This window comes from Montipora foliosa, chromosome 4 (genome assembly GCF_036669935.1).
Source record: "Montipora foliosa isolate CH-2021 chromosome 4, ASM3666993v2, whole genome shotgun sequence".
NCBI classification, from domain to species: Eukaryota; Metazoa; Cnidaria; class Anthozoa; order Scleractinia; family Acroporidae; genus Montipora; species Montipora foliosa.
Genome location: NC_090872.1, coordinates 39979600 through 39992099, shown reverse-complemented (window position 1 = coordinate 39992099; position 12500 = coordinate 39979600). Strand labels below are relative to the sequence as shown.

Genomic DNA, 12500 nt, shown 5'->3' with positions numbered 1-12500 from the left:
GTGTTCAATTACCAAGTGGAGAACTCATCAGGTAACTTGAGGAAGGAAAAGGATATAAATATCTTGGGGTTGCAGAATGATAAAGTGCTGCGTCAAGAAATGAAAGAGAAAATATCAAGCGAGTACTTTAGGAGGGTGAAGGTAATCCTTGGTTCACAGCTGAATGCCCATAATGCTGTTACAGCCATAAATTCTAGAAGATCTATTATCAGATATAGTGCAGGAATTGTTGATTGGAATAGAAAAAAATAATTAGGGTAAAATAAAATTAATATGGAATTACAAAAACGCCTGCGTAGAAAGATGTTACAAATAGAACTACTTTGCTAATGCTGAAGGGCAAGAGTATCAACTTCGGAGCTGCCCTGTCACCATAGGTCCGTTTATTAGAGCTGGGGATCACAAGAAGGCGTTGGTTTGCGGATCTAAGAATAGACTGCAGCGCTGTAATAGTTCATTAATTAAGTTTCCTCAAAATCAGTGTCTCCCCTGCAACAATATCTTTCCCGGTGAAGGAACACTCCAACATACAACAAAACGTGGAAAAACAAGGTTTTACTCTTTACATTTGATTTGCAAAATAATCTGTAAGACACTAGTTCGTATCACTCACACTGTATAATGAAATGCACCTCATCAGTTATCACGAGTGAAACTCTGTTTTTGAAAAACGATTTCAGAAGTGTCCGCACATGTTCTATAAACGCCTCGGCGTGTCCACACGCAAACTTTACACAGTCATCGAGAAAACGAACGCCATTCTGATCATTGCCTCGCTTGAAAACTACAATTCGTTTTTTTAACTTCTCTATTTGATCGGACACGATCGCATTGAGAGGGGAAACAACCAGGACACAGCAGTCGCTGGCATTTTCTACATTTAAGCATTGCATCGGCATCGCAGAGGTCATGGGTTCGAATCCCGTTGAAGCCGCCTAAATTTTTCAGGTGTCATAAGAAACAATTGCTTACATTGTCCAGTTAAAGCAGGGCGCTTATACATAGGGCGGTGAAACGGGCATTCCGCTCTTGGTCCAATGTGTGATGGGGAGAAGGACTGGCACGAGCGCTCCTTCCGCGCTTCCGGTGCAATTAATGGCTGCCAAAAATATCCTCTCGACGAACCGGAAATCAAGTTTTCTTTCTTTATTTTTGGGCCACCAGTTGTGTATTATTTAAAGGCCTTTTTGATATTTTTGACCGAAAACTCAATACTATTTTGTCTGTTGGAATATAACTCGAGCATTTTCGCCGGAAGCTGCTTAAATTTGAGTAAAGTAAGACTGTGTCAGATGCAGGTATGTCCCGCTTATCGTGACCAAGCCGTGTTCCGTTGCTTCTTTTAGGAGTACTCCACATTACTCCACTCTAAATTTTACATATGTTTAAGATCGATAGCTTTTACAAAACATAGTAAAAAACCAGCTGGATATATTTGAATATAGCAGCGTTTGAGAACTTCAAACTTGCTCACTTAAAATCGCTCGCGACGAATCGCTCGCCGCAGTCAATTTTACCGAAAATAAAAAACTGTTTTCAAGATTTCTCCCCGCTTGGGAAAATCAACAAACAACAAATACGGTTTAATCAAGGAGCTTGTAAGTTCATCTTGATAAGTAAATAAAATACGAGTAAAGCTTGCTGTTAATACTCTGTCCGAAAAAGTTTGCAAAGACATGGCTTTGCATGAAAACAACACCACAGAAAAGACACAAGAATTTATGAAAATGTAAAATGCTTTGGAATGTCTTCAAAGATAACAGTCCACTGCAGTCGATAACAGATCAACGTGTTACCAACTTAAACCAAGTTCACAATTACTTCAAAGTCTGGACACAAGAGCTTCAACAAACATTCCACAGAAGGACAGATCATAACATGGCAAACAATGTTTGATCTCGAGGTAACATATAGACCAGACTTGAAATGGATCACAGCAAAACAATGCAAAACTGATAAGTTATTGTAAATACCATGTCCTTGCCCCCTTAGGTATGACTATGCAAAAAAGCCATACTATTCCATGACAACTCCTTCATATTTTGTACCAACTGAGGACAAAGCAATGATTCCAGTTCCTTGTAGAATATCCTCCCCTGAGGAAAAGCAATTTGTAGACTCCCCATCCTCTCCCAAACCCCATCTTGTTTTCTTTGCCTTTTGTGCAGTTTGGACAGAAACAAATTAGCTAACCTGTGGCTGATCAATATGATACCTTACAAAATAATAATGACAGTATAATTTTGTTAGGCTTGACTAGCAACACCGCACAGAGAACTTATAGCATAAAAATATAGCATAACTATTTCACACTCGAGGATCACAGACATCTATTTTTGGGGGTCTGAGGGCTTATTTAAAGAAAAGAAAAAAAGATATGTGGCTGATCTAGCCCTTTTACTCAATCAATTAGTACATATCAATACAGTAACTCTCTGTTTCATATTGTTTTCAAGGTGTCAGTAAAAGGCTTTAAAGAACATCTACATCTAATGAGTACATATTCCAGTACTCGGCAAGGTCCCTTTTTGACTTGTGGCTGTTTCTGCTTAGGTGGCCTCATATACCACAAGCCTTTTTGGAGACATCACCGCCAAGCCAGCCACTTCTGCTGAATAATTTTCATGGTCAAATATTTGTTAATCCCTCCTGCGTGATTCAGTTTTTCATACATGTACTATCTGGCTGTTTCTGTGATTAAAGTTTTTAATTTCACACAGAGTTTGTTTCATTTGTTAACCTTATTTTGGGGTTGAGAGTTTGCTTTGTAAATTTCTCCCCCTCATTCTACAGACTAACCCTAACTTTTGTCTATGATTTTTCCTCAACTCACTATTCACACACACAATGTTGCCCTCAAACTATCTGCTAATTAGTGAATGTTTTAGTTAGTGGAGAGAAAACCCTTCTTGTAAGGAGGATTCTTCTATCAACACCAATTAAGAAAGCTACAAAGGTTTTTTTTAGATTATGCAAATTAGAAGATTTGCAATGTCACACTGTGTACATAATGTGGAAGGCAGGACTTTTATTTTCAGATAATTAATGGTAATAGGTAACAAAATTTAGCTCTATTTTCTATTTTGTTTTGAAAATAGCATGTTACCATTTCTGCTTGTGAGAGCTAACCATAAATAGGCTTACCAAATTCTCTTGACACTGTACAACTCTTCATACTAACTAGTAAGCTACGATGGTATGTCATTTAGCCTGAGGTGCACCCTGGTCAGCCTATGTTCAGTAAGCTCTCAATAATGACAATAAAAACACTTTCCCCAAATCCTGTGCCAATAAGATCTCTGAACATGACTGATTTCTAAAGACATGATTAAACTTTGCACAGCTATTGTACTCACAGTAAGGCACATAATTAGCTCAATTATCATTCAACTACAGAAAATATTGTGGTAATCAGTGGCGGATCTAGACCTTGAGCTAAGGGTGGGGGGTTGCTTGCCCTGCCGGCTTTACCTCCTGCGGTAAGGTAGTTTTGAGGTAAATGCAAGCATTGTGATAATTTGGTTCTTTCTTGGTCAGGATTTTGCTATGCCGACCATTTCTTTGGAAGCGGTCATAAGCTGGGTAATTTCTGTTTTTGAAAAGCCACAAATTCAAGAAACAACCATGGCCGGAGTACCATGTGATTAACTACTTTCTAACTAAGCTTGCCCAAGCCATACTGAGGAATATTGCACCTTGGTCATTTTTGTATGGACCTCGCTGCGCTCCATCTTTAGTTCCACAATGTTCAACCAATATTCCCCAGTATGGCCCTCCAGCTCGGTTAGTAAGAGCTTAATATTTGGGTCCTTCAACACACAGCATGAGTCGTGAAAATACTCACCAGAATATAAAGAAAATGTAAAAAAAAAACCCATGGCTTATAACCTTTTCTATGGAAACGGCTTGTATGGCAAAGTCCTGAACAAGAAAGCACCAATCAAAACACTTGGATTTACCTAAAGACCATAGGTTATAGGAGAGATCAGAACCAATCAAGAACAGAGGGAAAATGTTTGTTACATTAACATCAGCTATGTGTCTGGAACATCTGAAGAATTTTTTTCCTCGTTCAAATCAAAAAAGTCGTCTGTGATGTCCTGTAAAAACAATTCTTCCAATTCTTCGAGTGAGTCGCCGATCTCAACACTTGCCGCCATTTTGAAAAGGCTTTTTAGTAGACCCCAGTCTACTGCATCACACCTTTTTGCTCGGACCCGCTCGTTTCACCGCCCGGTCTCTTTCCGCCCTGGTTTAAAGTGCCTATATGGAGTGAAAAATATCCTTTGCTAACTTTAAAGGCCTTTCAAAGCAATGAAGAATGGTGTTTTCTATTTTGGAATATCTTCTTTCGTTCCAGAGATATTTAAGTTTTTGTTCAAAAATTGATGACGTAATCAACTATACACATGACTACAATAAATCACAAAACTGAGAATATCTCCGAAATTTTGTCGTTTATTATAGTAATAAGACATGTTCACTCTCGTTAAACTTATACAAAGATGTAAAGCATGATGGGCAGCACATGCGTTTCAAGTCTGATCATCTGCCTGTACTCATCTATTCAAAATCCGAGATGTTTGGTTCATTGCAAAGAGGGACTGGAAACGAGAGTGTTGCCATGGCAACATCTCAATGGGTGTCACTTTGTGCCTTATCATCAGTCTGATGTACATTACTGGTGCAAGGTTTGAGCAACATCCAGCCAATATTTTCAGAGATATTCTCAATTTTGGGATTTATTACAGGCATGTGTACAGTTTATTTTGTCATTTTTTGAACAAAAGCTTTAATATCTCGGAAACGAGAGAAGATATTCCACATTTTTAAAGGTCTTTAAAATAAGCAAAAAATCTTTTTCACTTCATAGGCACTTTAAGTGCGAAGATCACTTCTCTCTTTTCTGCATAACCCGCGCTTCAAATATAACTCATCGTGTCCTTTCACGAGAACACATGAGCTTGACAATTTGAAATCTTTCAACTGTGTGGCTTCATTGCTCAGTTGGTAGAACACAGCGCGAGTATCGCAGAGGTCATGGTTTCGAATCCCCTTGAAGCCACCTGAATTTTTCAGGTGTCTATAAGAGACAATAATTTATGGCTTAAATTGTCAACATAAGGGCTGGAATCACTTATCACTCCTTCGTCTATAATCCGTACTTCAAATATAAATACATTCATTTCATTCACCAAGTTAGTCCTTTCACGGGAACAAATGAGCCCAACTATTTGACCTGCTCCCAACTGTGTGGGTTCATAGCTCAGTTGGTAGAGCATTGCACCAGCATCGCACAAGTCATGGGTTCCAATCCCGTTGAAGCCGCCTGAATTTTCCAAGTGTCTATAAGAGACAATTGCTAAAATTGTCCAGTTACGTGCGAGGATTACCTCTCTCTTTCGTTTTTCTAAACTGCCGACTACGAAAGCCACAAAAGGAACAAGCTGAAATATGAGGGAATTTCCAAAACCGGTTGATAATACAATTAAGGAGGCACAAACCAGTTTCAATACTTTTACTGAACAAAGTGTACTATTACGAAGGGCTGGATCTACCCTGTTGTTTCACCATGTTAAACAGCTGTTACAATAAATTCCTTAACAAGATGCACTCATTAATGGGACGCAATATGTCGACATGGCAAAAAAACAGCCATCTAAAAACACCCTATATTTTGTCTTTAAATGCTGCTTATGCTAACGAAATCGGTGACTCCAAAATATTATTGTTATTATTATTAATATTTTATGTAAGGGTATAATTTTCTACGTAAAATGCTAATGACGGCATGTGTCGGTGCCTTTGAGACCAAATGTTTGAATGTTGGTACGGAGTTCTTTCACAGTTCCAACGACCTCGATTATGTCTTTCCCTGATCTGTTTCACAGGAAACTTCAATTAAGTCATTAAACCTCTACATGTAATAGAAAATTTCAATGAAGAATTGTTTCGGTCAAATATACTAGGTATTGCGGTCCGCTTCAAATCCAAGGTTACCGTTCAGTATCACATTTCTCGAAATAAAAATATTCAAATTATAAAAATCCTTCGCTACGTTAAACAACCCCCAAGTAAAAAAAAGAGAAGTTTGTGCATACAGTATATTATTAGGTAATGAACGGTAAATAGTTCAACATTTTGGTGACTGTACTTTAATCTTCTTACCTTTCGTAACATTTGCCTTGAACCCAACGTAGTCTCCGTCCATACCATAAACGTCTGACACAAACTCTAACGTCATGAAGTTGATAGAAGAGTACATTGGTTGAGGAAGTCCTGTATATCCTCCACTTCCACATAATCTTGTCAGCAATTCACTCTGAACAGAAGGCCCATCTCTCACTACGAGAGCGTCCTTTGGACAGTCGTAACCTCCCTCATGGGAAATGTCAAACTTTGTAAACTCAATCTTGAGGCGATATCCCGAAGGAGCAATCACCGACCACACAAAGTGGGAATTTCTGGGGTATTTGCCGGGAAATCCTGGACTAGTAATTGCGTCATTTGAAGCTTCCCGCAAATCAATTGCTGCAACAAAAAACAAATGACTACAAGTAAGAACAAAGCAACTACACCTCACATACTTTCACACCCAAGAGGCTTTCTGCTGCCGTATTTTCCTAATATCTGTCTAATTCCCTTCTTTACAGCCTGTAATAGGATTCTTTACCAATCAAATGCAGTGATTAGCGGAGTGGTCCGATCACTGGGAAACTTTCACTACTGCACTGCAGAAAAATGAATTACTGTGAATTACATACCCGGCGGGATTACTTTTGAAATGGGAACCTTCTCATGAAAAGAATGCGATAGACATCAGTAACAAGCAGCATTTTTCAATAAGGATTCTTTTTAAATTTCCACCTTCAGTATACTGTATTTATCTTTAAAGCAGCGGTGGGACCTTCGCAGCAACTATTATTCTCAATTTTTTACTCTAATTCTTTGACAGGAGACCTGATACATTGATTAGAAAGAAATGTACTCACTGTGTTTAAATGGTAAGGTTATGTAACGAGCAGAAAATTGGCTTGTAGAATCGCCATCTGATACATTAAATTCAATATAGAGTGAGCTCTTTGTGGTGGCGATGGGGTCTGGCAAACCACTTTGACAGTATGCGATCCAGGGTTGGTCTGTCGAACTATCTTTGAACTCTATGCGCGTATCTTTTTCAGTGCAATAGTCTTTATGTCGAGGATAGCTGACAAAGGAAGTTCGTAGGGTATAGTTAGTGAAGTAAAAGATAATCCGTTGATCTGTAGGAACACTGATTATCCAGATGCACACTCCGCCTGCTTCGTCTGGAGCTGGACTGAATATCACACCTTCAGTCTTCTTTAAGATTACAAGAGCGCCGCCACATCCTGCGAACATTGGAAACAAAATGATAACTTACCCTTTCAGTTAAACCCATCAACAATAGATGAGTTTGGGGAATGGTTAACACTCAGGGCCCGGTTGTTCGAAAGCCGATTAACTTAATCCAGGATTAGCGTCAACATTTGTTTCATGTTTTCAACTTTTTGGTGAAAGGTTCTTTTGCTTAGTTTTGTTTTCCAAGATTGACTTCCTCTAATGTAAAGTTTTGCTGAATATCAGCGTTGAACAGCATTTGGGAGTAGAGAAATAAACTCCTTGGTTAATTTTTAATCTGGGATTAGCGTTAATCGGCTTTTGAACAACCGGGCCCAGGATCTTAAAATAGTTGAGGATAAAGTGCTCCTTTTGTAATTTCATCTGCAAATAATTATATAATTATATATGGGTATGTTTGCCATGGTGTTCGTGATTAAAATCTCAAATAAAGTGTTGGATCTGACCTAAAAAGTATAAAAGACTAAATTTTCGGCAACGTTCTGTTTGCTTTCATCAGAGTAAAATGACGTGAAGAATAATTAAAAGAGCTTTTTACTGGGTTGCCGTATGGCAATCCCAGTCGGAAAATGGGTAGATTTTCCGTTTTATATTTTTTTCCGTGTCGGTAAAAGTCTTGCCTGTCACTCCCCTGCATAGAGCCTTCTGGGCGTATTTTCTTAGGATCGAGAGGGTAGTGGAAATGCGTAGATTTCTCTGGTGGACACAGGAGAATCATTAACTTAGCCGGCAATGGCGTCGAAAGTCATGTAACGCGAATGGCGTTTTAGTGGATCCTTAAAGGGGAACTGAAGCCAAAAATCAAGTTAACGTCATATGAAAGACTACGTAGTAAAAAACAAGATTCGCTACATTATTTGTACCAATTGCTTTTTACTTAAGAGAACTACGAGTTTGAAGTTGCCATTTTCGCCCGTTTTGGCCGCTGAAACCGTGGGCGTCAATTACGGGTCAGCAGTTTCTAATACAGAGTTGTGACGTATGATATGGGGACGCTCAGGGATGGAAATAAACATACCAAGCTTGTAATTTTGTGGCGTTCATCGAGGTACTTATTTTATTATGAGCGGAGTGGAGCCTTTTCAGTTCGAGCCAACGTATCCCCCAGGGGAAGAACACATTCAATCGGATGATGATGAAGGTGAGGATTCCCTAGAAGCGTGCACATCAAGCATGAGAACCGGGAACACCGAATGGTGCATTTGCGGTGAGTGCATTTCGATGCCGACAGCCGACGAATGCTATTGCTGCCAAGAGCTCGAGGAGGTAAATCACAAGTTTGACGAGTCAGGTTTGTGTTCGGTACTTTTATGCTTTAAGGCTAGTACAGTTATTATTATTTTTTAGAAATTGCCTATTCGTACGGGACCCGTACACCGAATTCTATTTGTTATTCATACGGAAGTCGGATTATTACAGGGTCAATAACACTCGGGAAGTCTTACCTCGTCTTTAATTGATCTTTTGTATATAGTTCAGTTATCAAACAACGACATCGATGCTTGTTTAATTTCATGAAATACCTCCTTCGTTCGATGTCACTGGCCATATGACCTGCCTTGTGTTTCTTGTATTTTAAGTCTAAGTACCATTTTTAAACTGTAAATAGCATTGACAAACAGTATTTAAGTCTCAGCACCCATTTTACAACGGCTAGCTTTCAATAACGACGTGGCTGTTTCGTTCATAATCGTTCAAAGAAGACTCCCGTATGAATAGCAAATATTGGTCGGTGTACGGGTCTCCTAAGAATAGCCAATTGGCCTATTTTTTAATTGAGTGAGGCAGCCATTTATGAACTCTTGTTCGCGAGTGCTTGTGTGTTTAGAGGCTATGACTTTGACGATCGATTAATAAGGCAAGCCCACATGTTAGAGAGCTTATTCAATATTATACTGTTGTTCTACTGATAGGTGTCACATGTATTACAAATCACAACAAATTTAGGATTGTGTGCCTTGACACTGACGTATTGCAGACCGCACTTGTTGCCATTCACCATGCTCGCCTTAATCCAATTCCAGACCCTATAGGAAACAAGTAAGCTCCTTGTTAACTCTGAGAATAATTAATTAAAATGTTTTCATTGTTAAAGAATTTAACCTAGCGCTTTTTGTGATCATTTTATTTTAGGACATGGCGCTTGGCAGCATACAGGCAGTTTACCTGGTGGGTTCATGGTGTGCTTGGCAAAAAGAGAAGAAGGGTCATTCCAGCATGCGTCGTCAAAACAATAAGGAAAGAATTCCCTGAAGAAAGCGATGCATGCACAGGATTTAGAGAAGCAGATCTGGAATTATGACTCGCTCTGAACATTAAAAATTATTTATTCCTTTGTCGTTATTAATTAATTATTCTATTAATATATATATCATTGTTTCACAAAATAATTCATACATCACATGAACTATTGTGCTCGCAATCATACCTGTCATTTGCAAAATTATTGTCTTCAACAGGAAATAATTAATTGATCGTGATACGTCTTAAAACTTTGCTAAAATACAAGTTATGTGGTACAGTTATATTTTCATTTTCTCCCTTTTGCTTTTACCATATGAAATGGTGTTAAGGTATTTTTTCTTGTTAGACTTTTTCAACAATACACCAGACAAAAAACGATTTGTAATGAACATAGACTTTTTCAACCACTCCTGTATGTGTGAGTAATTTACGTGTTTCCAAATCTTGATGTATGCTTTGTAATGACTTCGTCTTTAGCAGGCCTAGGTTTGCTAGCAATATTTCGGGGGATGTGCGGGGCTGCAGGCGGTGCACTCCTTTCGTGCGGTTTCTGATTTTTTCTGGCAATAATAGCATTTAACATTGGCCTGAGGTGATCTCTGTTTGTCTTTTCTAAAATTGGTTTTGCCACCCACTCCTTGGTATGTTTTGGAAAGACCACCTTGTACTGGAGTTCTCCTTGGTTGGCACCTTTTGATGCAGTGGCATGTTGTCTTCCTGTGTTGGCATTGTGGTCTAGGGCAGACAGCTGGGTACGTGCGACCATACCCTCATAGGAGAAGTGCTGACGTTTAGGGACATACTTAGTTTGGACACTGTGGTACACTTCCAAACTTCCTGTATGACAGCACAAGGTCAACTGCTGGATGTCTTTCACAAGGGTTTTATCAAAAACAACCTCCTTGAGTGCTTCATGAGCTGGGGAGCCAGGCCGTAGCCACCTCTTGGTTCTAGCAACATTTCGAGGGATAGGTGGGTGAGCACATTGGTGATACAAGTCTGCAGAATTCCAGGAGTGGATGTTAGCAGTGTGATGGACTATGGATAACCACTTCTCCCGCAACAAGTCATTGTCTCCCTCACATGTTTCTGCACACCACCAAAGATGATTTGATATTGACTTAATCCATGCAGACAGTTTTTTAGTTATACTTTTGGACAAGTGCCAAACATCAAATTGGTGATCAACCTCAGAGTAATTTCTCTTTAGGTCAGCTCTGATACCAACACGGCGATCAGTGGCGATAACCTTAATGTTGCCCCCCTTTGTTTTTATATTATCCATGCAGCGTTTAAATCCCTCCCTTTCCATTGCATTGCTATTGTTCACTTCAGTTACTGGAACAATCTGAAAGTCAACAATCTTGTCAGTTTGCTGATCAATCATCGTATATGTGCCATATTTTGCATTATGACCAGGACTGTCACAGCGCCCGTCCCCTGAGGGACGCACGGGAGTTCTGCGCCTCCGTACCATAGCCGAATTTTGAGCCAACTATCGCCTGAAAAGCTTGATTTTATGCGTGCTACATTTCGTTTGAGAAGGAAAAAAGTATGACAAATTGTTTAACAATGCATAGTTGTTGAAATGACGTGACAAAAAGCTACTTGATTTTTGGCTTCAGTTCTCCTTTAAATAAAATGTACCCTTATGGAGCTCAATAATGGAAAGTCAGTTGGATAAACTAGGCAGGCGTCGAAAAACCAACACCTGGAATCTGTGCTATGTAGAACAATGAAACCAAATGGAAAATTCTCTGGTAACTTATGGATTCAACAAAGACAGAGAACGATTGAATGAATCGAACACCTTACGTGGATCTGTGATCAACTCTGCACAGTCTTCAGGTAAAAAAATAATTGGAAATGTAACAGCCAAGACTTATTTGAAAGAAAGCTTGTCGTGTATTTTGTGCTTCATTATTCAAGGAAAAGGTTCTTCATGGAAACGGTTTGATCCTGAAATTTAGTTTGTTGCAATATTGCGCATATTTGACACGACTGAGTTTCTTCTCTTCACGCACGTAATGAAATAGAAGGGGTTTTTGCCTCTAATAGCGGAGGGGTTTGCGCATTGGTAAGATCTCTGCCTTCCAACCCTAAGGTCCCCATACATGTCCAGTACACTCGACCTGAGTCGGGTTGTCTTCACTCACAGGAGGATTGAGTCCGATCGCGACCGGAACCGGAATTGGGTGCATGGCGCTTGATCAGTGGTACCGGAAGTGAGCGTTAATAGGAGCTAGAGGGGTTGAAAAAGTTGGCAAACAGACTCGATCGGATCCGATGGAGACAGCTCTTCCTGGCAAGAGTCGATCGGACTCTCGGAAGTCAGTTCGCGCGTGACAGAAAATATCTCTCAGCCATGACGCGAAACGAGCACACGCTACACGTGAAATATACGTCGTTCTTAAAGCCATGAGGCGATACAAGCACGCTAGACATGTAACATTAGTCGTTCTTTAAGACATGAGGCGAAAGTTAACATCACGAAATATTGAACTCCACACTATAACTCGTTCTCTAAAGCATAAAGCTGAACAAGATTTTCACAAATCCAGGTCATTGAATTTCCGATTGCGACAGAAATTCTTGTCATCCAATCTCCGACAACAATAAATTATTAGCTTTTCAGTCAAATCCACTTATTTCAGTGACGAAGACAAAGATACTCTACGTGAACGAGAGCCTTTCCCTGGATGAAAACTTTCATTTGTTTTTCTAATTGAAATTGTGATTAATTCCATAAGACATTAGAAACTTCTATAGCATTCTGGAACTGTTCTAGTTAAAAGAGCTCTATATTGATTATATGTGAAATATAGAATGGTCAAGGTTATGACATTAGAAAGTTCTATAGCATTCTAGAACTGCTC

General features: G+C 39.4%; 2 protein-coding genes across 4 annotated transcripts in view; one reads left to right on the top strand and one right to left on the bottom strand.

Annotated features, from left to right (window-relative positions):
• The window catches only part of LOC138000789 (tolloid-like protein 1), a 48644-nt gene that overhangs the window by 25848 nt on the left and 10296 nt on the right, over nt 1-12500 (bottom strand). For all 3 annotated transcript variants that reach the window (XM_068847430.1, XM_068847432.1, XM_068847433.1), the window contains exons 3-4: nt 6993-7370; nt 6169-6531 (exon numbers count right to left, since the gene is read on the bottom strand). In XM_068847430.1, coding sequence (XP_068703531.1) covers nt 6169-6531; nt 6993-7370 — 741 coding nt within the window. The remainder of the gene's footprint in view (nt 1-6168; nt 6532-6992; nt 7371-12500) is intronic.
• Nucleotides 8443-9682, top strand: LOC138000790 (uncharacterized). The gene is made up of 3 exons (XM_068847434.1): nt 8443-8671; nt 9294-9420; nt 9514-9682. The coding sequence occupies exons 1-3, from the start codon at nt 8443-8445 to the stop codon at nt 9680-9682; spliced, it is 525 nt and encodes a 174-aa protein (XP_068703535.1).